A 27077-nucleotide genomic window follows, 5' to 3' on the forward strand; every position below is an offset into this window, starting at 1 on the left:
AATTACCAGAAGCTTTATGGGCATACCGAACTGCTTATAAAACTCCCATAGGGACGACCCCATTTAAGCTCATTTATGGAAAATCCTGTCACCTCCCGGTAGAATTAGAACACAAAGCCTATTGGGCCATTAGAAATTTAAATTTGAATTATAAAACCGCCGGTGAAAAGAGAATCCTTGACATAAACGAACTAGAGGAACTCAGAAGAGACGCCTATGAAAATGCCAAAATCTATAAAGAAAGAACAAAACAATGGCATGATAAGCGTATATCAAGGAAAATCTTCAAGCAAGGCGACGCAGTACTCTTATTTAACTCCAGACTAAAATTATTCCCGGGAAAACTACGATCCAGATGGTCAGGACCTTTCCATATCACTAAAATCTTTCCCAGTGGAGCGGTAGAAATTAAAGGACAATCTGCAGAACCGTTCACCGTAAACGGGCAACGTCTGAAACATTATCACTATGCGGAAACCAACGAGGATTCGCAAATTCTACACTTAGACGAAACGCCCCCAGGACTCATAGACTATATTTAACAGTTTCTTTGTCGAGCTTGCGACATTTAAACAAAGCGCTTAGTGGGAGACAACCCACAAATTAATCTGTTATTTTATTATTTTATTATTATTATCATTTCTCTATTTTTCTCTTAATTATTCTTTTAATTTCTATTTAGTATTCATTATTGATTTATTCAAAAAGAAAAAAAATATATATCTATATATTATAATAATAATTCTATTCTTCTTTCGGCATTTGGCCAAATCCTGACTTAAACTCATGTTTTCTTTTCTCTAGTTAACACTAACCAGATGGGACATTCTGACCGTATGGGTATCAAGTTCAGAGGAATGGCTCAGAAACGAAGGTTTGAAGAACTAGCCACTAGGGAGATGCTACCTAGTTTATATGCTGATGATTGGGCTATGACTGCCCTTGGACTGAGACAGAGTGTCCTGTTTTTGCTGAATCAGATAGGATGGGAGACCTCCCCTATCCTGAGACCTTTCACCACCTACCGGAGGCTCACACTAGAATTCCTTAGTTCATTAATCTATCTACCTAGCCATGGAAAAGGAATTACCAGAGGTTTTATCCAGTTCAGAATGTTCAATATGGAGTACCAATTTAATACTAGAGACTTCACCAACCTTTTGGGTTTTCCTACCTCCTTTGATACATTCACTATAAGCCAGGAAGAACTTCTTGAATATAGAGAGCTTGAACACTTTTGGGGTAAGCTGACTGGAAATGATGAGCCCGAAGAACATGAGTTTCTCTCTGGAAACATACATAACCCGGCTTTTCGCTATTTCCATAAGATCCTGACCCACACTTTATTTGGGAAGAAGCCAAATAGTACTTCAGTTTCACGTGATGAACTCTTCATCATATTTTGTGCTTCCCAGAACCGTCCAGTAAACGGTGCTACTTTTATGTTAGCTAATTTGGACCACCTTATCCAGGATGAGAGAGCACCCATTAGAATAGGCGGCCTGATAACTATGATAGGTAATGCTATTGGACTACGTCAGCCTATGCTTGACCTGAACCCTTTTTGTGGCATTACCACTATGAGTATACCTTTCCTCTTCAACACTATGTTTATAGCAAACATAGGGTCTGATGAGTTTGAGCTTGTTATTGATAACCAGGTTCTCTGCCTATTCACCCTGCCCGATCCTAGGACTAGTGTTCATAACCAAAGGAACTGGCTCTATAACCTGAATGAAACCCCAACTCCTGCTGGATCCACTGAATCCATCCAGGATTATGAGATTTGTGATGACTATGAGCACTATATTGACCATACCTCTCTTGCTGAATCTGACCCTCAGACTCCATCCGGCTACCATGATATTGATCCTCCTCCTCAGCCTGTCCTGACCGAAGAATCAGCCATGCCTGATCTCCGACATCATATGCCAGGAACAGATATTAAAACCGTCATTGAAGCCTTGATGTCAGAACAAAACGCCCTCAGGGAAGATTTCCACAGCTTGAGACTTGCAGTCCTAGAACACATGAGCAGCACGGCAAGTCAGTTACGTATGTTACGGCATCATGTTAACTCTTTTACTCCTCCGGCCAGAGATCCGAAGATAGATGGAATTTAGTTATTTCTTCATTCTAAGTTATTTAGTTTTAGGCTAGATTTTTTCATTAATGTTATTTGAATTCATGTTTATTTCTATTTCATTTTATTATTTTCCCTTCCTGTAATACATTATGATCCTTTTTATTGAAGCTGTTTAGTTAATTTATTTTGCAATGCCTATTATGCTCTACTGTTATTACTTATTATTATTATTATACAAAGCAAGTAAGCATGCATACTAAATTAAGCTACAGACTAAAACGTTCATAAGCAGAATAAAATATTTAATTACGCTACCAAGTGATTCTGTGAAGCGCTACTAAGCCTTTCCAAAAGGAAGTGTGACGAGCGTCACACCACCCGTGACGGGCGGCACACTTAGTGCCTGTTACGAGCGTCACAGCCTTGTGACGAGCGTAACGCCTCTCAGATATGTGAACGTTAGGGAGCCGTTGGAGACGAACGTTACACCCCCACCTTTTTACATTCCCCATTCATTTTTCATTTACCACAATTAATTACTTTTCAACCACTCTTTCTTTTCACCTCCCACATTTTACCTATAAATACCCTCCAAACTTCCTTCTTTCACCACAAACAACTCTCTCATATCAAATATACACTTCTTTTCCTTTCCAAATCACTCATTCAAAAATCCATCACAATGGCGGGAAGTCAAAACTTCGGAAATATCATCTTCCGATCCGGAGATGACAACTATCAGCAAGAGCAATTCGAGCGCTTCCAACAGCGAGGCGTCGCTCCCACCAGGTACCCCGATTTAACTTGTTTACAACAATTGGGCTTACTCCACGGTATCGAGTGGATGCTCCGTAGAGCCGATTTAACCTTCCTTTGCACCCATAACCAACCCACCTATCCTTCCCTAACCTTAGAATTCCTAAGCTCTTACGACTACACCACTCCCGCCGGTGAAGGTGAATTCCTAACCGGTACAGCAACCTTCCGTATGTTTAACACCGAGTACTCTCTAACCCAACGCCAATTGAGTGCCATGCTACAATTTCCCACAGAAGGTCTGCTCCATGCCAGAATTCCCCCAACCTCAAACTGGAACACAGTTCTAGTTTTCGACCTTTTTAAGAAAATTTCCGGTATAAATACCAACAACTGGGAAGAACTCCTTCTCTCCCACATCCATAACCCCACCATCCGTTATTTTCTCCGTATCCTGCAAAACACACTCTTTGGAAGACCAAACAACAGTAAGGTCAACTCAAAAGAACTCTTTTTCCTCCAGTGCGTTTTCGAATCGGATACTACGGTAAACGCCGCCTCTTTTCTCCTTCATCATATCCGCACCTTATGTGCTAGAGGCCGGCAACCATTCATAATTGGCGGATTAATAACCTCCATAGCACTTGGCCTGAACCTAGGGGATAAACTCCAAACTTTAGAATCCCTTCCACCCCTGTCTATGGATATCGGCTATTGTCGCTCCAGCCGCCTGATTAAAAACAGAGTAGGCGGAGGCTATTATCTGATGGTGAACAACCAAGCAGTCCCAAGTGTTGTGCTACCCAATACCACCCTAACCGATGTCACAAACCCGAACCGCCACCTCTACGATCTTAGCGCTCCTGAAACCACCGAGCCTTCACAAACAAACCAACAAACAGATGAGTTTGAAGAAATGGAACAAGGCGATCATCCGCCAACACAACCGTCAGTCCCGCTCAACCCTTCCAGTAATGCAGCCGGCCCATCCTCCCAACGTCGTCGACGACGAAGGCCTGCGACCAACGATGACATTATGGATGCTATCGATGGAATGCAGGCACAGAATACAGAGATGATGCAGATGATGCGTCAAATGCAACAGCAACAGGATGCTCGGAATGCCATAACCGACCAGCGGTTTACTGAGTTGTTTAGCAGATTCGACAGCTTAGACATACGTCAAAGATCACCAGGACCAAGAACCAGAGGTGGAAGGCAGCCTTAGTTGTATTTTTTCTTTTTCCTTTCCATTTTGTATTTCTTTCCCTTCAAACATCGAGGACTATGTTTAGTTCAAGTATGGGGGGAAATTATTCTTTCCATTCCCATCTTTGTTTCAAGTTTGTACTCTCCCTTTTCATTGTTATTTCCTTATAAAAACAAAATTTTTTTTTAAGTTAAGTCCTGAATGTGAAAAAGTTTCTATTATCTATTTCCCTCAACTTTCTTGAGCCATAACAAAAATTTTAACACACCCAATAAGTATAAAGGTCGCCTACTTTATAAAATTTGAGTGAAATCAAAACAAAATCATTACCATAACAACGCTCTGAGAACCTCAATATGTTAGATCAGGATAAGTACCTATCATACCGATTCCTCGAACTTTTAGTTCTATGGCAACCCCAAGTAGTTTATACAGAAGTCAGCACCATCTTAATAGCAAACTACGTGGAGAGCCGATGAATATAAGTGAATGATCCCCAAAGTAACCTAAGATAATTAAATTAGGTGACCCTTACCGGATCATTTAATCTAAAGGTTGCAAATCATGCAAAAGCACAATACGAAAGATCCATTATGAATTGGTTCAGTAGGAATCTGGTACTGAACTTGGTAGGGCGGACTACGGTTCGATCCCCCGCAATTTGCAATGGACTGAATAATGAAGTTATCCGACTTATGTACCAGAACTTCTAGCTAAAAGCGGATCATAGACACTAACCGGTTACTCCACTATGTGCGCGAAAGGATAAAGGGCTTAATGTGATTTCGCTAGAATGAAAACGGGCAAAATAAGACTAAAGGAACCAGGATAGCTATCATAGGGTACTTGAACTAATTGGCATAAGGTAGGGTTATCTAAGTTGTAACGGTAGTTGTTGATGTCAAGATTTAACTCAAATCCTCCTAAACAAAAACCCATTGGCAACCTAGTACGAATTGATGTGTGCTTTAAAATTTCATCCGGCTAAAACTTTTAACAAGTTCTATACTGAATTTTGCTTGAGGACAAGCAAAGATTTAAGTATGGGGGAGTTTGATAACACGAAATTATATCGCTTTTTAAGACTTAATTCAATTAAATTATTTTATCATTTACACTAATTTATCCCATTTTATCAGATATTATGCAGTATTTCTCTTCTATTTATATCAGGTACCCATTTTGAAGCAAAAGTGAAAAAGGGAAGAAAAGGAGGTGTAAAAAGCAACAAAAAGGAGAGAAAAGGAACCAAAGGCCAAAGCCCAGCCCAAAGCGCACAAGTCACCAATGCTGTGCCTGTGACGGACGTCACAGGACGCGTGACGAGCGTCACGCGAAGGAGCCTTGTGACGGACGTCACACATAGCGTGACGAGCGTCACGCAACCCCACTACCTTTGTGGCGCAAGTATCGCCCTCAGAAGGACTTGAAGAATAACGTTAAGGAATTGGTCTCCTATATGCACGCCGTGGATATAGCCACGCTGAAGAAGGAGAGAAACGGAATGCTGCTACCAAGGCTATTATAAATAGCCGTCTCACAAACCAAAAGTTACACAGTTTTTGCACGCTCAGTTTTGCGGAAGCTCTGCCAAATTTATTTTTTTTCACGCCTTTGCTTATTTTTCTTCCTTTCCAGCATCGTCCATTTTATTTATTTTATTTTGCAAGCTTTGTTTTCTTTTTTCCCTTGCAATTTATTTTCCCCCGTTCTTAGCTTTTAGATATTTTTCGCGTAGTAGTTTCTACACCGGAAACTACTGGGCAACTTTATACCGGATTTAACCTTACGTTATATTCGAGTTTTTTTATTTCCTTGATTTAATTTACTGTTTAATTGAAGAATCGAAGAACAAATCCTACCGGCTTGTGGTGGAGTGTTCAAGACCATTGTATTACGCATTCAGGTTCTTTAATTGTTATTTAATTTTTATGCTTTATTCTATTGTTTATTTGCATTGCCTGCCTGAAATGAGTCTGTGTATGCATGATATTAATTATTATTTAGTAAGCATGTCTGGCTAATTTGCCTAGGTATCGGTATGTAAAGTAAGCAGAAAGAGGGATCAAAACTAAGTCGGTCTATTCAAACTTAAAATTAGAATCAATCTTTTTACGGTCTTAACTTACAGGTTTAATAACAAGATTTTTTACAAAGGTAAAAGACATAAAGAAGTTGAAACCAACAGAGCGAGAGTTTGAGGTTTTAACTGGACAGTGTAAGTTAGTCATTAAATCTATCTCAGGGCGAGAGCAAGTTTTAGAATTAATTAAATTCTGACCTTTTTCCAAAAAGTATTTTTAAAGATTGAATGTGAGGACGAGAGTTAAGCATTTAGATTTAATTGTATAACCTAAGTCAACAGAGCGAAAGTTTGAGATAAGGGTGTTTAAAACGGTCAGTATTTTCTTAAAAAGAGTTTCTGCAACTTTATTGTTTTCAAAATATGATTTTTGACTTAATTATAAGTGACAGCAACATTAACATAAGATCATGGTTTCTTCAACAGAGCGAGAGTTTGAGATAAAACCTTTAACCAATAAAGTTAGTCGAAACGATTTATTTTAAAACCGAGAGACCGACAAGGAATTGATTCCCTAGTTTTGACGAACCACATACCGATATCCGTTTTATTAATATTTAATCTAGATATTAGTTTAGCTCTTAGCTCCCTTTTCCCCAAACAATCAAACATTTTCACCTTAGATTTACGTAGTAACCTTAGATAACGGTACATCGATTCATAAGTCCCTGTGGGATCGATATCTTTTAAAACTACGCGATAGAACTGTGCACTTGCAGTTTGTATCCCATTCTCGACTCGCACAGTCGAGCGATCAGAAAACACATAGATACTTCAAAGTAAAAACTATTGGGTAAAAAGAAAGTGTACCTTTGTATTTGAATTGATGTGTTTTTGAAGAATTAAATGTCACAATCATCTAGAATTCCAAGTTACCTTCGAATTTTGTAAAACGGTTCTCGTGTCAATGGTTTTGTGAAGATGTCGGCGAGTTGATTATGAGTATCCATAAATGTGACTTCGACATCTCCTTGAAACACGTGATCACGAAGAAAGTGATGCCGAATGTCAATATGTTTGGTTCTTGAGTGCATGACCGAATTCTTTGTAATTTTTATCGAACTTGCGTTATCACAGCGAAGAGGAACGCATCAAAGATCGAGTTTGTAGTCACGAAGTTGTTGCTTAAGCCAAAGTATTTGAGCACAGCAACTACCTGCTGCTATGTATTCCGCTTCAGCAGTGCTAAGAGCAACACATGCTTGTTTCTTGCAAGCCCATGATACTAATGCATTTCCAAGAATATGACATGTACCACTAGTGATTTTTCGATCAGTTTTACTTCCTGCATAATCAGCGTCAGAATAACCAACTAAATTGCAAATACCACCTTTAGGATACCATAGGCCGAAATTTGTTGTTCCCTTGATATACTTCATGATCTTCTTAATAGCGGTGAGATGTGATTCCTTTGGATTGGCTTGAAAACACGCACAAAGACACACACTGAACATAATATCAGGATGACTTGCCGTCAAATAGAGTAAGGAACTGTCATACGGTGAACTGGACTTTTTTGTGGTTTTAATCGCAATGTCGCGGTTAGCAAGAGTCGCCACCGACTTTTCTTTTATCCAATAAGGAAAGGTGGAAAAGAACAGGAAAGACCTTAATTTAGATTTTGGGTTCGGGAGGTACATTATACAAAGGGAAGGTGTTAGCACCCTTTGTATCCATGGTTATCCATGGGCTCTTAATTGCTCGATCACTTATATTATTTTTGTCTAAAAAAGTGTTTGTGAATTGTTTGGAAAATTGTTTTGAAAAGAGAATTTAACTTTGTAATGATTCTTGTATGAATGTATACAAAGTGGTTATCCCGTTTTAGTTTTGAAAATTGTTTAGAAAAATATAACTCGGTAATGATTCTAGTATGAATGTATACCAAGTGGTGATTTTCTAAAGGCATTTTGAAAGGTGTGAGGTGCAAAAAAAATGTTTTAAGTTGTGAGCCAGCAATTAAGAGTTATACCGACCCAAGGTCTTTACGGGCATTTCCTATCCTTATGAGGGTAAAACTGTCCTTATTATTGAGAAATAAGTAGTTTTATCCTTTGGATGTAAAAGGGTCATCGTAGGGTCATCGATTGGTCATTGAAGGCAACAGTTATGAGGATACCTTAGCATTCGAAGGGACTATCATCATTTAACCGTAGGCAGCATCGGAGGGTCATCGAGGGACAAAGTTGTATATTCGAAGGCAACATCCGAGGGACTATAATTTATTTTATGATGATTTAACCGAAGGGTCTTTGCTAAGGGTATCCCCACGTTCGCGGGACATGACCGTAATATCGTAATCGTAAGGCAACAAAGAGAGGTCCAAGATCACTTATTCAAAGGCAAAGTTTTACAATTAATTATATAATTAGGATGAAACTCCACATTAAAATTATTAAAAATAATATATTAAAAAATTAATACATTAGAGATTAATACATTAAAAAATTAATTTAGGGTGAAACTCCACAAGGGTATCCCACAAATAAAGTGGAATACCTAGCCAATAACCTTTTCCTGGGATATGTGAACCTTTACGAAACTCAAAAAAAGAAACATGTCAGAACACCAAATCAGGGTGCAATCGAAGATTACACCGGAGAAATATCACAACAATAAATAGGATAGGATGAATAATGCATGGCTATGATAAAAACATAAAAAAAAACAGAATAGGCCACGGATTTTGAATTTGAAAACATCCCCACGTTAGGAACTTTGAATTTTATGGCATTTTATCACAGGAATAACATGATCAAACATTCAGGGTATTCAGGCATATTTAGATTCTCATACGAAAGCAAATTATATATCAACATTTAATCATGATACATTATATATGTAGATATGGCCAATTGAAAGTATAAACAATAGAGATACGCAAACCTGTTTGCCAATTCAAGGTTGAAGGGATTGACCACTTGTAGTATCGGAATAAGTTAGGCAGCGGGAATTGGACGGCGATGGCTTCGGTGCAGATGGGCTGCCTTCAGGGTTTCTTTACTCTGAATTCTCCGGGTAGGCAGGGTTCCTATGCCAAAGTTTCTATCCGTCCTTCTCTGTTCTCTCTCTTTCTTTTTCCTCAAGGTTTTGTTCCAAGGAAACCTCAGAGTGTTTTGCTTCTCTTCCTTCTTTCTCCAGTGAATCTCCCAGTGTAAACTCCAAGTGTAACTCCTCTACTGAAACTTCAGTATTTATAGACTAATTTCGTGGGTAATGGGCTTGGAATGAGGGAGACCCAAGTCCAAAATAATTTGTTATATTTTATTTATTTATTTATTTTAATTATTTAATTAATTAATTAATTAATTAATTAAAAAAAAATTCTCTTTTTTTTTTTTTTTTTTTTTTTTGGGCTCAGAATGAAGCCCGAAATTTTTGTTGTCTGTCAGCTTCGCTAGGCGAGCGCGTAGCGAACAGGCCAGTTTGGGCAATTTTCTGGATTGGGCCATCCGTGAGCTGGGCCTTTGTTTCTTCAAGATCAGTGTTATATATGAGTCGGAATGCCTTGCAAAATGTCTTGAAATATTAATGGGCAAATTTTGGGGTATGACAGCTGCCCCTGTTCAATATTCTTGGACCGAGAGAGTTAGAATGGTGTATACGCCATTCGTGGTCTGGAGGTGGAAGATTATTGAACACTAGAATGCCCCAAAAATTTGCACTTGAGAATCGACAGTTGGTCTTGATGGAGATGGGCTTAAAGGTGCCATCCGGGAGGTTTGATGACGAAAGCTTCAGATCGCGCCGTATATTAGGCCAATTTGAAGACATGGGTGCCACACTGGGTCGTACGATAGACCGTATAATGAGTCATCCATTAGGCTGCCGACTTCGTTGGGGAGTCGGAGTGTGTCATATGCGGTTGGGGATAAAGGATCAGAATGGACCATACGCTAGATCGTATCTGAGTTGCAGAATGAGCCGTACGTTAGGCTGAATCTGATGACGAAAGGGGTAGTCGTACGTTAGACTACACGTCAGAAATGTACCGTATGTTAGGTAGCATCTGAGGGGATGGACATCCGAACGGGTCGTACGTTAGACCGTCGCAGAATGAGTCGTCTGTTAGGCCGCATCTGATGATGAAAGCGGTAGTCGTACGCCAGACTACACTTCAGAAATGTACCGTACGTTAGGTAGCATCTGAGGGTTGTAAGATCCAAACGGGTCGTACGTTAGACCGCGTTGGAGTTGCTGGAGTTCAGAATGGATCGTACGCTAGATCGTATCTGAGTTGCAGAATGAGCCGTACGTTAGGCTGTATCCGAAGAAGAAAGTAGTCGTACGCTAGACTACACCCCTGAACGTACCGTACGCTAGGCAGTATCCGAGGATTTGAAGGTCCAAATGGGTCGTACGTTAGACCGCATTGGAGTTGCTGAAGAAGTCATATGTTGGGCTGAATCAGAATGAACCGTACGTTAGGCTGTATCTGATAACCTGTATATGTTGTACTTGCAATAAATGTCTGGGATGGGCTTAGAGATGCCATCGTTAGGAGGATATCGAAGTGTTGTCAGAATGAATGTTCCCATGAACTGTATTTGAAATATGTATCTGAATCTTGAATGTGATTGATAAAGGTGTCTGTCTGAATGAACCTTCTACTTTGACTATATCAGGAGGATAATTAACCTGCAAAGAAAAAGTTAGCTTCATGCTATGTCATGATGCATGAGATGTTTCGTGTTATGCTAAAATAAATGTGAATGTTGTATGCATGCGTATGCTGTGAAAGGATGTAATGAATGAGTTATGCGTATGAGAAGTTCTGCTTGGGGACTCTACTGGGGAAAATAAATCCCCATCTACTGATTTGAGACATTTGTGTCGATGACCCTTTCTCGGCTGGGGATGCTTGATTTCTGTCTGATGGTGGAAATATTCAACAGAGCCTGGCTGGGGATGGATGAGATGATCAATCTGTCTGGTGACGCCGACCTCTGTTGGGGAGTAACTGGCTGTGCCTGGGGATACTGCCATTTTCTGAGGAAAAAAAAAGGCTTGCTGGGGAAGAGAATTGGTAGCGGATTCATTGGAAGCATGATTAGACCTTTTCCTTGATCCTGAAGTCGGGTAGTAATTGCTATTGCTATTCTATGCATGTATTTTTGGTAAACATCTATCATATTCAAATGCACATATTAATTCAAATTAAATCAATGGACATTTACGCAACCAAAACAGAAAAGTAAAAACAAAAGCATCTTTTTTTTGAAAGAGGGTTGTATTGATTTTGAAAGAAGGCCTATAAACAGGCAATTTGTGTACAAGGAGACAGAAATCCTAGTAAGAGGAAATTGTCGAAAACAAAGAGAAAGCTATGTGGAAGAAGTCCTATTGATTTTAAGTCTACTACTGTCATTATGTCTTCAAGCATCTCATCCCCTGCTGTCGGATGGAAGTGATTGTCTTGTTCAGTCCCTTGAACTTGGATGAAGTTGACTAAGAACGGGACATAGTCATACGCTTTAATCCCTAATTTTTGCCTGGACCGCCTTTTCAGGTTTTCAGTCCACCAGGATACCCTTTTTTGCCCAAGCCGCCTTTTCAGGTTTTCGACTTGCCGGGTGTACATTTTTTTTTATATATCCCTAATTTTTGCCCGAACCCTTTTGGTTCGCCGGGATGCCCTTACTTTTGCCTAGATACGTCGATCTAGCGGGTCTCTTTTATGCGTAGTATTTTTTAACTATGTCCGCGTTCACGGGATGTGGGAAGTCTTCACCATCCATTGTAGCGAGTATCATGGCTCCACCTGAGAATACCTTCTTAACTACAAATGGCCCTTCGTATGTGGGAGTCCATTTGCCTCTGGGGTCAGTTTGTGGTAGGATGATGCGTTTGATTACCAAGTCGCCAATTTGATACACTTGTCTCTTGACCTTTTTGTTGAATGCCCTGGTCATGCGCTTCTGATATATCTGCCCGTGACATACAGCCGCAAGTCTCTTCTCATCAATCAGATTTATCTGATCGAGTCGAGTCTGAATCCATTCATCTTCATCTAAGCCCGCCTCTTTCATGATTCTTAGAGAGGGAATCTGAACTTCCACTAGTAAGATGGCTTCCATTCCATAGACTAAAGAGAACGGAGTTGCCCCTGTCGTAGTGTGCACTGAAGTGCGATAACCGTAAAGAGTAAAGGGTAACATCTCATGCCAGTCTTTGTATGTTACTGTCATTTCTTGCATGACCTTCTTGATATTGTTAGCAGTCCCCACGGCGCCGTTCATCTTTGGCCGGTACGGAGAAGAGTTATGGTGTTTTATTTTGAACTGCGTGCAGAGTTCAGTAATCATCTTGTTGTTCAAATTAGTACCATTGTCAGTGATAACTCTTTCAGGAGACAGCAGGTTTCTCAAATAGGTATTTGATAGAATCCATCTTAGAAGTCAATAAGGTGGTATGATTCAACATATACTGTCTTAGTCGGCGAGCAGCCCAGGCCAAAGCACAGCAAGCTTTCTCGGACTGTGAGTATCTTGTTTCACAGTCGGTACCTTTTGCTAAGGCAGTATATGGCATGCTCTTTTCGACCAGACTCGTCATGTTGCCCCAACACACCTCATTGAATTTTCTAACACGGTCAAATACGTAATTAAAGGTCTTCCTTCAACTGGTGGCATCGGAACTGGAGGTTCTTGGCGATATTTCCTGATTTTGTCATAAGCTTCTTGGCATTCATCATTCCATACCATCTCTTGATTTTGTCTCAGTAATTTGAAGATGGGTTTGCAGGTAGCAGTCAAGTGTGGAATGAATCGGGCAATGTAATTCGAGTGCCCCAAGAAACCTCTGACTTCTTTCTTGTTTATTTCAGTACCCAGATTTACAATTTCAATTGATTCCTCATGCGGCTGTATAGTCTTTTCTTCTTGCAGTAGTCGGGCAAGTTCTCCAGGGACTTCACAATCTTCCTCGCTTCCATCCTCGGCTTGGTAGATCGGATTTTCAAAGTCATAATGAACAGTAGCAGAGTCATTACCAACAGGATCCAGAGTGGATATGGATCGGCAAATTGTTACGTGAGTGTGTGCAAGAAACATAGCTTGTTTGAAAAATGACAGGAAAGATAAAGAGCGCAATATTTGAATGCAAAAAGTCCATTGATCTATTGAATATGAATATGCTTATGAAAATGACAAACCCCTAACAAATTAGCCATTGTGCCTCGGGCATAGACACAATGCTTTAAGAAGTTTGATTGTAAAAGAAAATTAAAATTTGCAATTCTAGAATAAACAATAACAATTACTCCTGACTAAAGGAAATCGGGATAATGTCTTCAGTCTTCCAATTGTTGAGTCCGTCACCAATTGTTGGGAAAATCCAGCTATCCAAGTCGCAATCACTATCAGCATCATCCATAGCATTAATCTGATTTTTGACTATCTTTCCAGAGTTAAACCCCAGGCCAGCTTTATCAGACTTGTACGGTACATTGATCAGTTGACCCCAACCAGCACGATCACCATTTTCAATCGCGGCTTGAGCATCTTTCAGAGAGATCATGACAGGGGGAGCACGAACAACCTTGGGCACAAGGGGAGTTGGCTTAAGGACAGGACTGGGTGGAGGAACCACTTCAAATGACTGAGAAGGAGTCTCAAAGAATTCACCATCCATCTCAACGTATTTGAAGGCTTGCACACTACTGACAATATACTCTTCTTCTCCACATACAGTGACAACCATGCCTGCTATTGGATACTTCAGCTTTTGATGAAGCGACGAAGCTACCGCACCTGCCCCATGGATCCAAGGGCGCCCCAACAAGCAGGAGTAGGCGGGACGAATGTCCATCACGTGAAAGGTAGTGTTGAAGACTTGAGGTCCTATCTTGATAGGGAGAACCACTTCACCATAGACAACACTCTTCGCACCATCGTAAGCACGCACCACAACATCACTAGGTTTCAGTTCAATGCCTTTGTAGTCAAATTTATCGAGTACAGCTTTCGGGAGCACATTCAAGGAAGAGCCGTTGTCGATCAACACGTGAGCCAAGGTGATCCCCTCGCACTCGATGGAGATATGCAGAGCTTTATTGTGATTCTTTCCCGCTGGTGTCAGGTCAGCATCGGAAAAGCCTAGGCCATTGTCAACAGTCAAATTAGCAACATAATGTTCGAATTGATCGACGGATGTTTCTTGAGGCACATGAGCGGTCTTCAAGAATTTCATCAATGCATTGGCATGGGATTCAGAGGATAATAACAAGGACAACATTGAGATTTTAGACGGAGTATGCCCCAATTGTTCCACTACATCAAAATCGCTCTTACGGATGATTTTCAGCATCTCTTCCATTTCCTGTTTGGCAACATCTTCAGAAGTAACTTCGACCGATGTCTCTGACTGAGGAGGATTGACTGGTCTTTTTCCTCGAATTTCGGGAGCGGGAGGTGAGATTTCTGGAGAGAAGACCCTTCCACTTCGAGTAATTTTACTAGTCCCCACAATATCATTAGGATTAGCAGAACTACCAACTTGCTTTATGCCATGGATGTAAACGTCGCCTCCATAGTTCCACGGAATAGCTTTGTTGGAGGAATATGGCACGGGGCCAGGTGCGGTAATAATCAGGGGAGCCACTTTGGGCTCAGCGGTAATCTTCACAGGCACTCTAGTAGCGGTAATCTTCACTGGAGCTTTGGACCTAGCAATCACAGATACCTCTTCAATAGAGTTGTCCACCTTAGGAACCCTTTCAAATAGAATTGTACGATCATCCATCAGCCGTTGAATGCCGTTCTTCAACTTCAAACAATCATTGGGTCGGAGTACACAGAGATCGCAATCTTCAGCACAACCTGGAAATAAACCAGCTTGCAATAAATTCTTCTTAACGATCAGGAGAGGAGATGCTAAATCAGCAACGTCAGTAACGTGAGAATTGTCGTCCACAACATTAACATTCTGGTCATGATTAGGCATAGGTGCTGTGATGACATTGGGGGTCGCCGGAGGATCAAATTCAATTTCTCCAGCGTCGATCATATCCTGAATCTTGTTCTTCAACAACCAGCAATCATTCGTATCATGCCCGGGGCTATCGGAGTGATAGGCACACCTGGCGTTGGGATTATAACGAGGAGAAGTAGTGTTGGGATTTGCAGGAGGGCCTCTGAGGGTAATCAAATTGGCCTTTAACATACTCTGCAGTGCTTGGGTTAAAGTCATATTGATCTTGGTAAACTGTCTTCTCGACCTGTCTTGTCTGTGTTGGAAGTTCTGAGATGGCGGTGCGGCAATTGTAACTGCCCCAACAGTATGGTCACGATTCTTCTTGTTATGCTTCCTCTCACTGTACACAGCATTTGATTCATTCTTTCCCTGATAGGACTTTTTGGTGCTTGCAGAAGTAGCTGCCTGTATCTTTGCACTTCGAATGCCGCTTTCAACCCGTTCACCTGTCAAGATAAGTTCAGTGAAACCTGACGAGGAACTTCCCAGTAGATGGCTGTAGAATGGGCCAGTCAGTGTACCCATGAACATGTCCACTAACTCTCGATCAGTCATAGGGGGTTTGACTCTGCCAGCCAAATCTCTCCACTTTTGAGCATATTCTTTGAAACTTTCTTTAGAGCCCATAGTCATATTTTGTAGCTGTAGCCGAGTAGGCGCTAACTCAGAATTATACTGGTAGTGCTTGTAGAAAGCTGTTGCTAAATCAGTCCATGTGCGGATGTTAGAGCTCTCAAGCTGATAATACCACTCTAACTGTGTGCCAGACAGACTCTCTTGGAAGAAATGGATCCACAGTTTCTTATCAGTAGTGTGCGGCTGAATCTTTCTCACATAAGCCCTTAGATGCATCTGAGGACAAGAGGCACCATCATACTTAGTGAAAATGGGAACTTTGAATTTGCGGGGAATGACCACATCAGAGACCAGACCCAAGTTTTCGAAATCCAGACCGGGCACTTTCTGCCCCTCCATAGCTAGCATACGTTCTTCCAGCAACTTGTACTTATCATCCTTCGGAGAGTACTGTTCATGTTCATAATCTTCATCGTCGTCCTCAGAATTGACGAGATTAGGATTCTCATCTTCCGAATCATTCTCGGTCTCTTCTTCTGAATCCTTCGGAATTCTAATCTTGACTCCTGTAACCTGTCCCTTAAGCCTTCTCCCCGGGTTGATGTAACCCACAGGTTTCTGGTCCTTCTTCTTCTCCATCAAAAGAGCTTTCAGTTCTTCCTGCCCCTTAGATAAGCTCAGCATCATTTCCTGGAATTGAGCATTCTGGGCCTGGAGATCTTTGACAGTTTGTTCGAGAGCCATTGTTCAATCTGTTTGAATCTGCTGGAATCTGTTTGATAGGAAAATCGTGAGAACACTGATCCTTTAGAATACCTGTTATGCGATGCAATGCAATGTATGAAATGTTTTCAAGGACTTTCGGGATTTAACTTTGCATAAACTAACAAAAAGAGCTTTTTTTTTCTTTTCTCTTTTGTTTTTGCTTTTGTTTTTGTTTTTTTTTAGCAGAGTTAAATCCCTAAATCCTTGAAATGGTTAGTACAATGCCATGATGTTATGATGTTATGATGTTATGTTGTTAGATAAATAACAAGCACAAGCAAGTCACACAACAATCATTCCTAGGTTTTAAGGCTTGCGTGAGTTCCATAGGTAAATACCCTCCCCACTGAAGTTTGGTTGGTTCAACCTGTCTTAGAATAGTAACCGGGTTCTAGAAGGATCTCAAATCATTGACCTTTCCTTAAGTCCACTTCAGTGCAACACCAAGTGGTTGACCGAAGCTTCCCTAAAGTCCAATCTCAAAGAGTGTAGTATCGAGTCTCAACCAACTCCAGTCGGAACCGAAGCCAGTTATCTCACTACTTTCTAATGGCCAGGATGAGTCAATTAGGGTTCTAAAGGTCTGGTTAATGCTTTTATGACACCACGCGAATGCCAAATATTTCCTCAACTAACATGAGGAACATCAGGACATCCAAAGTGCCACATTAACCGTAGCCATCATTTTGACCATTCCAGTATACGCCGGACAGTCGCGATGATCTCTTGCTACTTACCTAAGGTACACTAGATCCGGGTGTAGGATCTTTCACTCAAGCATAACATACCCAAGCAATCCCTTAAAAATAAATCAGACAAATTGAATAAGTGATCTTGTTTTTAAGGTAACCTCTCTTTTTAAGGTCCCCAGCAGAGTCGCCAGTTCTGTCATACGGTGAACTGGACTTTTTTGTGGTTTTAATCGCAATGTCGCGGTTAGCAAGAGTCGCCACCGACTTTTCTTTTATCCAATAAGGAAAGGTGGAAAAGAACAGGAAAGACCTTAATTTAGATTTTGGGTTCGGGAGGTACATTATACAAAGGGAAGGTGTTAGCACCCTTTGTATCCATGGTTATCCATGGGCTCTTAATTGCTCGATCACTTATATTATTTTTGTCTAAAAAAGTGTTTGTGAATTGTTTGGAAAATTGTTTTGAAAAGAGAATTTAACTTTGTAATGATTCTTGTATGAATGTATACAAAGTGGTTATCCCGTTTTAGTTTTGAAAATTGTTTAGAAAAATATAACTCGGTAATGATTCTAGTATGAATGTATACCAAGTGGTGATTTTCTAAAGGCATTTTGAAAGGTGTGAGGTGCAAAAAAAATGTTTTAAGTTGTGAGCCAGCAATTAAGAGTTATACCGACCCAAGGTCTTTACGGGCATTTCCTATCCTTATGAGGGTAAAACTGTCCTTATTATTGAGAAATAAGTAGTTTTATCCTTTGGATGTAAAAGGGTCATCGTAGGGTCATCGATTGGTCATTGAAGGCAACAGTTATGAGGATACCTTAGCATTCGAAGGGACTATCATCATTTAACCGTAGGCAGCATCGGAGGGTCATCGAGGGACAAAGTTGTATATTCGAAGGCAACATCCGAGGGACTATAATTTATTTTATGATGATTTAACCGAAGGGTCTTTGCTAAGGGTATCCCCACGTTCGCGGGACATGACCGTAATATCGTAATCGTAAGGCAACAAAGAGAGGTCCAAGATCACTTATTCAAAGGCAAAGTTTTACAATTAATTATATAATTAGGATGAAACTCCACATTAAAATTATTAAAAATAATATATTAAAAAATTAATACATTAGAGATTAATACATTAAAAAATTAATTTAGGGTGAAACTCCACAAGGGTATCCCACAAATAAAGTGGAATACCTAGCCAATAACCTTTTCCTGGGATATGTGAACCTTTACGAAACTCAAAAAAAAGAAACATGTCAGAACACCAAATCAGGGTGCAATCGAAGATTACACCGGAGAAATATCACAACAATAAATAGGATAGGATGAATAATGCATGGCTATGATAAAAACATAAAAAAAAACAGAATAGGCCACGGATTTTGAATTTGAAAACATCCCCACGTTAGGAACTTTGAATTTTATGGCATTTTATCACAGGAATAACATGATCAAACATTCAGGGTATTCAGGCATATTTAGATTCCCATACGAAAGCAAATTATATATCAACATTTAATCATGATACATTATATATGTAGATATGGCCAATTGAAAGTATAAACAATAGAGATACGCAAACCTGTTTGCCAATTCAAGGTTGAAGGGATTGACCACTTGTAGTATCGGAATAAGTTAGGCAGCGGGAATTGGACGGCGATGGCTTCGGTGCAGATGGGCTGCCTTCAGGGTTTCTTTACTCTGAATTCTCCGGGTAGGCAGGGTTCCTATGCCAAAGTTTCTATCCGTCCTTCTCTGTTCTCTCTCTTTCTTTTTCCTCAAGGTTTTGTTCCAAGGAAACCTCAGAGTGTTTTGCTTCTCTTCCTTCTTTCTCCAGTGAATTTCCCAGTGTAAACTCCAAGTGTAACTCCTCTACTGAAACTTCAGTATTTATAGACTAATTTCGTGGGTAATGGGCTTGGAATGAGGGAGACCCAAGTCCAAAATAATTTGTTATATTTTATTTATTTATTTATTTTAATTATTTAATTAATTAATTAATTAATTAATTAATTAATTAAAAAAATTTCTCTTTTTTTTTTTTTTTTTTTTTCGTTTCTCGTTTTTTTTTTTTTTTTTTTTTTTTTTTTTTTGGGCTCAGAATGAAGCCCGAAATTTTTGTTGTCTGTCAGCTTCGCTAGGCGAGCGCGTAGCGAACAGGCCAGTTTGGGCAATTTTCTGGATTGGGCCATCCGTGAGCTGGGCCATTGTTTCTTCAAGATCAGTGTTATATATGAGTCGGAATGCCTTGCAAAATGTCTTGAAATATTAATGGGCAAATTTTGGGGTATGACAGGAACCAATCATACCTCGATACTTTGTGATGTCAACCGAAACACCTGATTCATCTTGATCAACATAAGATCCGAATCCCATTGGTGTAGATATTGCCTTGCAACTATCCATGTCGAATCTTTTCAACAACTCTTTGCAGTACTTTGATTGGTTAATGAAGATGCCATCCTTCAGTTTCTTTTTAAGTCCAAGAAAATAGTTCATCTTACCCATCATGGACATCTCAAATTCTCCTTGCATCATCGATGAAAATTCTTCACACATTTCTTTGTTTGTTGAGTTGAATATGATGTCGTTAACATAGACTTGAACCAATAAAGTGTTACCTTTTATTTTCTTAATAAACAAGGTCTTGTCAAATTTACCTTTTTCAAATCCATTTTCACAAAGAAAGTTGTTGAGACGATCATACCATGCTCTAGGTGCTTGCTTTAGGCCATAAAGAGTTTTCTTCAACTTGAAGACATGTGAAGGATTCTTGAAGTCTTCAAAGCTCGGGGGTTATTTGACATGGACTTCTTTATTTATGTAGCCATTCAAGAATGCGCTCTTGACATCCATTTGGAATAACTGAAAAATTAATGAACATGCATAAGCAAGTAATAAACGGATAGCTTCTAACCTTGCAACCGGAGCGAATGTTTCTTCAAAATCAATGCCTTCCTCTTGATTGTATCCTTGGGCCACCAACCTTGCTTTGTTTCGAACAATTATACCATTCTCATCAAGCTTATTCTTAAACACTCATCTGGTACCTATGATGTGTTTATCACTTGGCCTAGGTACAAGTTCCCAAACTTGATTCCTTTCGAATTGGTTTAACTCTTATTACATAGCAATTATCCATTGGTCGTCACCTAAAGCTTCATCAACTTTGGAAGGTTCAATTTGTGAAACAAACGCCATATTCAATCTTTGAGATTTAATCTTGTTGCAATGCCTTGACTAATATCACCAATGACTTTGTCAATTGGATGATCTCAATGAGTTATCCATTCCTTAGGTAGATCATTGTCATTTGTATTTTGTTGATCTTGCTCATCATTATGTTTTGGTTGATTATCATTGTTTCCACTTGAAGTATCTTTTTTAGGAACTTCTACAATATCATCATCATCATCATCATCATCACACAAAACAATATCCTCCTTGGAGGGGTTAGATTCATCAAAAGTAACATGCATAGATTCTTCAATTTTTAAAGTTCTTTTATTATATATTCTATACACTTTACTAGAAAGAGAATATCCAAGAAATATATCTTCGTCGGACTTCTCGTCGAAATTACCTAGATTGTCTTTGTCATTGTTGAGGACAAAGCATTTGCATCCAAAAATGTGAAAGTAAGAGATGTTTTGGTTTCCTTCCTTTGAAGAGTTCATAAGGGGTCTTTTTCAATATAGGTCTAATAATAATTTTATTACTTACATAGCATGTCGTGCTTACCGCATCCGCCCAAAAATACTTTGGAAGATTTGAGTCGCTAAGCATTGTCCTTGCAAGTTCCACAAGTGACCTATTCTTTCTTTCCACCACTCCATTTTATTGAGGAGTCCTTGGTGCCGAGAAATTATGAAATATTTCGTGTTCTTTGTAAAAATCTTCGAAGGAGGCATTTTGGAATTCTCCACCATGGTCGCTTCTTATGGAGGCAATAAATAGAGATTTCTCATTTTGAATTTGCTTTGCATATTTATTGAACGCCTTGAATGCATCACTTTTTTGAACTTAGAAGAAACTCCAAGTGTATCTAGATAAATCATCAACAATAACTAAATCATATACATTACCTCTGAAGTTTCTTGTTCTTGATGGACCAAATAAGTCCATATGCAATAATTGTAGTGGCCTTGTAGTGGACATCACATTCTTTGATGTGAAAGTTCATTTGGTTTGTTTTCCCTTTTGACATGCATCACATAGCCTATCTTTGACGAATTTTATCTTAGGCAATCCAATAACAAGATCATGCTTTATAAGTTTATTCAAATGTTCCATATGAATATGTGTGAACCTTTTATGCCAAAGCCATGACTCATTATTGTTTACCATAAGACATTTTACCTTCAAAGAAAAATCATCAAGGGAAATCATAAATATATTATTAATTCTCGTACCTTTGAGTTTTACCTCATGAGAGACTTCATCTTCAATCAAGCATTCATCCTTGGTGAACTTGATTTTGAAGCCCTTGTCACAAAGTTGGATAATACTTAGAAGATTGTGCTTTAGTCCTTCGATATAAAGGACATCTTCAATGGATGTGAAAGGTGGTGCTCCAACTTTACCTATGCCAAGAATTCTCCCTTTTTTGTTATCACCATATGTGACATAACCCTTGGCCTTCAATGCTAGATTTGAAAAAAATTTAATGTCTTCCCTCATATGCTTGGAACACCCATTATCAAGATAACCTTCTTTGTATTCTCAAGGATCCGACTACACCTTAGTCTCCTTAAGGACTCACAAAGAATAACCTTCTTTGTCTTCTCAAGGATATGACTATACCTTAGTCTCCTTAAGGAATCAAACAAACAGTTTGAATAATATTTTGTGTGTTACAAGTTGCTTCTATACAAGCAGATTTTACACAAATGATAAACAAATACTTAAAGAAAAATTGTGTACAAAAGATTGATAGATTTTCACAAAGAAACAGACTTGTCGAGTTATTGTAACACCGACACTTTTGTATATTTCTTCGTTCTTTTTATTCAAGTCTCTAAGTCCTACTTATATAGCATAAGAAGAAGGTTATTTGAGGGAAAATGGGGAAAGCTCATAGAGCGACTGTCCGTTGTTGAATGGTGAAAGGAGTGATATTGCATACCGTCCTTCGCCCATAAAACCAGTGACAGGTGTGATGTGTAGTACTGTCATTGACCGTGAAATCAGGTAGTGGAAAGGATATTCAATTTTTACTATGTAATATTTGATCACGTACCCATTTGATCTTATCTTCAAGTTCATTGGCTTCTGATGAAAGTTGATGAAACATGAAATGAATAAACATAAAGTTGGATTCATAAACTTCAGAATCTTTGGTCAGAACCTTGACAACGTCAGTAGTCTGGCTTAAGATCTTCAGAATCTTTAGAGTCTTCAAAATCTATAGTCAGAACCTTGATAACCTCACTCATCTAGCTTGATATCTTCAGAATCTCCAGCTAAGTAACACAACTTCATAAGCTTGTCATTCTTCAGAAGCTTGATGATCAGATTCATATCCAGAAGCACGAACTGAGAGAACGTTGTAGTAGCAACATAGCATCTCCTCAGAAGCTTCTCAGGAGTGAATCAGCACTGAAGTAGAAAGAACAGTGCACCAGCAACTTTAAATATCTTTCAGAACTTCTTATGACTGGCGCAGAAATGGATTTGGAACTCATCGCTCAGAAACTGATGACGTTGCACGTCATATACTCAGAATCGAAACTGGTTGTTAAAGCTACACAATAACAAACCATTAGGGTACCAAAATTGTTCTCACACAAATACAACATTGTTATCATCAAAACTCAAGGTATAGATGCAGAACCAAATCTTGTTCTAACAAAAAGTACTATTGGAACTTACCACGTGTTTTCAAACTCCTTATGAAGTTGGCATAGCAAGACACAGGTTTTTGTTGCTTTGTCAACCGTCGAGGAGGAATACATCGTAGACGATAGTTGTTGTGCTCAAATATTGTGGCTCAAATAACAACTACTTGATTTTGAAATTAAACAACAACATATGCCTATTATGTGCGACAACACTAGTGGTATTAATCTAACCAAAAATATGGTGTTACACTTTCTCACTAAACATGTAGAGATACATCACCACTTCCTATGTGACCATGTTGAAAAATGAGATGTTGTACTTAAGCATGTTGATAGAAAAAATGAACTTGCAAATATCTTTACAAAACCTCTTGCGACTGAACCATTTTTCAACATTCGAAGGGAATTCGGAATTTTTGATAACTCAAATCTTGCCTAAATATAATTTGTTGCATGCACTTTATATACTTTTCTCTAACTTTTCTTGGAACTTCAATCACATACGAGTGCATCCTTCATCAATTCATATGCGAGGTAATATTGTTCCATTTTCTCTCTTTGAAAGTAAGCATTTTACTTTTACATGTTGTCTATGTCCCAAATGCTTGATATGGTTGATGTATGAAATATTTCATGAATGTTAACTTCCAAAGATTTCAATTGATGTATTTCAATTTATATGCTTATAGTGACTTCATGTTATTCTTCATCCATACTTGAAATATGTTCTTTGTGTATAAGCATGTTATCTATTATTAGTTATTGCATGATATATGTGAGGTTGTTGTTAAACTATTCCGGCATGAAATATGTTGAACATGTTATAATGTCAACAAAATTCTTGTAGTGTGTCATCGTTATGATAACATTTATGTTTTTGGTTTGAGTGGTGATAAATCTAAATAATCGCCTTACTTGAGCACATGCATGTGCAGCATTCGGGAGCACCAAAAGTATATGTCACGTAAACGTGTCACTTTTGAAGCAACTCATGAGTTTTTGATTGCATTGTATCCTTCATATTTAATTTTTATTGTATATGTTATTTGGCATGATTTGTGGAAACTATGTTATATTGTTTCTTAAATTGCTTCTATTTATGTTTAGGCATTTTCAATATTTACATCATTTTATATCAGTGTTGTTTTATTGATGATTTTATCTTTGCAAATGCCTATGTGTATTATATTAGTATATGTGTGATATAAGATAGTTTTTATGGATTGCTTTGTCTCTTTTTGATATTGTCAAAGGGGGATAAGCATCTGCAAGATAAAGTTGGGATGCATACATTCAGGGGGAATCTTCATGAAGACACGAAACACATAGCCTCAAGTTTTGCCATCATAAAAAATGGGGAATATGTGAGTGCAACTTTATGTTAGATGTATTTTGTATGATTTCAAAACTATGATACTTTAGCGTTTATGTATATTTGACGGTATCCTCTAAGTATTAATGTCCATCTTAGCATTATGAAGCATACTTTTTTTTTGAAATGATTTAGAAAAGGTTAGAAATGATTCTATATGGCAAAAGTGTGTTTTTATGCAAGACACGGGCTTATGTGTCAACACATATGTTGTATAAGTCGACACATGTTATTGAGTTTTTAAGTCTGCAGCTTTTGTTTATGCATGTGTCGACACATGCAGCATACAGGTTGAACATAGAAGAAAAATTTCTTCTATGAGTCGACACATGTTGATGAGTTTTAAAGCCTGTAGCGTCTGTTTGATGTGCCGATTGTTGAGGGATTTCAGGTTGACACATAGAAGTAAATTTTCTTATATGAGTCGACACATGACCTATATAGGTCAGTATATGCTTCGAATGTGTCGACAGAGGACGTATATATGTCGACACATACGATGTATTTTTCCAAAAATTCATGATTTTTTCAAATCTTTTGCATTCCTTTTTGCCTCCAACTTACACACACACACACACACACACACACACACACACACACACACACACACACACACACACACACACACACACACACACACACACACACACACACACACACACACACACACACACACACACACACACACACACACACACACACACACATATATATATATATATATATATATATATATATATATATATATATATATATATATATATATACCTCATACATGTGTCATACCCCCAAATTTGCCCGTTGGCATTACCAAGCATTTTCCAAGACCCTCTGACTTGTTCTGCAAGGCACTAACATCAAATGGACAAAAGCCCATTCACAACAGGCCCAATCCACAGGCGGCCCAAAATAGCTTGCTCGCTAGGCGAGCAATCCCTTCGCCTAGCGAATGCTTCGTCATGACACTCGCCCAGCGAAGCACCAGATCCAGAAAAAAGCCCAGACCTAGTTTGCTCGCTAGGCGAGCAATTCCTTCGCCTAGCGAAGCTTGCGAAGTTTGAGATTTTTGGACCTCATTTTAAGCCCATTAGGTCACCACTACCTCTACTATAAATACCTGCTCCTCTGCTACGGAAAAAACACACACAGACGGACGAAGACGGACGGAAACACGCATCCAGAGGGAGAAACACAGAAACCCTGCTGATCCAAAGAATTCAGAAGGTGGAAATCCTGAAGGCCGCTTACCCGCTCCGAAGCTACCGCCGCCCAACTCAACCCGGCTCGCCAATTCAAGGTTGCAACTCGATTTGCAAACAGGTTTGCATCATTATTATCGCTTTAGTTTCTTAATTGGCATATGATATCACTTTAGGGTCTTAATCTATATATGATTATCACTTTGTGTCCTTATTTTGCATGTGGTACCACTTTAGTATTTTCATTTGCATGTGATATTGTTTTGTACTCTCATTTGGCATATGGTACCACTTCATGTTCTTAATTTGTGGAGGATATTATAATTGAATTCATAAACATTTTGAAGTTTTGCATGAGAATTTAAATGTGCTTGAATATTGTGAAACTGAACCAGATAATTATGTGTTGGATGCCATAAGCCATGCTGCAGGTTGAGGTCATAATGTTCTCAAATTTCAAACCCGTGGCCGCTCGCTAGCTCATCGCTAGGCGAGCCCGCAGCGAGCATTCGCTGAGTCTTCGCTAGGCGAAGCAGAGGCGACCGGGCCAGAGGCTGCTTTGCTTTTTGCTGCCTATTTCATGTTTACCTAATGATGATTTTGCATTATTTGGCCTAAATTCTTGGCTGCTATATTTATCTTATGATGCAATTTCCAATTGTATTTTATGCTTTAATCCGTGTGTTCATGGTGTAAAGGCTAGCATACTTCCGAAGAAATAGCCGGCTAGGTACTCCGCTTTACGCATGGGAAGCCTTCATGGAGAGGGATTCTAAATTATTTCACTTTAATGTGAAGATTCATATTGATTGCCTAATTAATTTTACTATGTTAACTTTTAATGTAATGTTGACTTTAATGTATCGATTTAATGCGGTATCACCATAATTACCTAATGGACTTAAAACATGGACTTTAAATAAATGATATCGGATCTCTCTTTATTACCCCACGATTACATAATACGGTCATGTCCCGCGAACGTGGGGATACCTTTAGCAAAGACCCTTCGGTAAAATCATCATAGTCCCTCGGATGTTGCTTTCGAAAATGCGATTTTGTCCCTCGATGACCCTCCGGTGTAGCCTACGGTTAAATGATGATAGTCCCTTCGAATGCTAAGGTATCCTCACAACTGTTGCCTTCAATGACCTACCGATGACCCTGCGATGACCCTTCTACATCCCAAGGATAAACTACTTACTTCTCAATAGTAAGGACAGTTTTACCCTCATAAGGATAGGAAATGCCCAGAAAGACCTCGGACAGGTATAACCTTAATTGCTCATTCATAACAAAAAATGCTTTTCACACCCCACACCTTTCAAATATCTTTTGGAAAATCACCACTTAGCATACATCCGTACTAGGATCATTGCCGAGTTACATTTTTCTAAACTATTTTCAAAAAATCCAACGAGATAACCACTTTGTATACATTCATGCAAGAATCATTACAAAAGTTAAATTCTCATTTTCAAAACATTTTTCACACAATTCTCAACCACCTTTTTCAAA

At 39.0% G+C, this 27077-nt stretch overlaps 1 protein-coding gene across 1 annotated transcript; it reads right to left on the reverse strand.

The window, feature by feature from the left end:
• Positions 1-7226: 7226 nt before the first annotated feature.
• Positions 7227-19647, reverse strand: LOC127131212 (secreted RxLR effector protein 161-like). The gene is made up of 2 exons (XM_051060145.1): positions 19458-19647; positions 7227-7555 (listed from the first exon to the last, which is right to left on the reverse strand). Exons 1-2 carry the CDS (start codon positions 19645-19647, stop codon positions 7227-7229), a joined length of 519 nt encoding a protein of 172 aa, XP_050916102.1.
• Between the last annotated feature and the right edge of the window lie 7430 nt (positions 19648-27077).

Source organism: Lathyrus oleraceus, chromosome 3 (assembly GCF_024323335.1).
Source record: "Lathyrus oleraceus cultivar Zhongwan6 chromosome 3, CAAS_Psat_ZW6_1.0, whole genome shotgun sequence".
Taxonomy (NCBI): Eukaryota; Viridiplantae; Streptophyta; class Magnoliopsida; order Fabales; family Fabaceae; genus Lathyrus; species Lathyrus oleraceus.

What these genes read in the sequence shown, in the direction of transcription:
- LOC127131212 (XM_051060145.1), bottom strand. Translation starts at nt 19,647, where the DNA reads ATGAACTATTTTCTTGGACTTAAAAAGAAACTGAAGGATGGCATCTTC. An exon ending in TGACATCACAAAGTATCGAG is followed by an intron (nt 7,556 to 19,457) that starts GTATGATTGGTT and finishes CGTGTTTTCAAG; the next exon opens with CCAATCCAAAGGAATCACAT.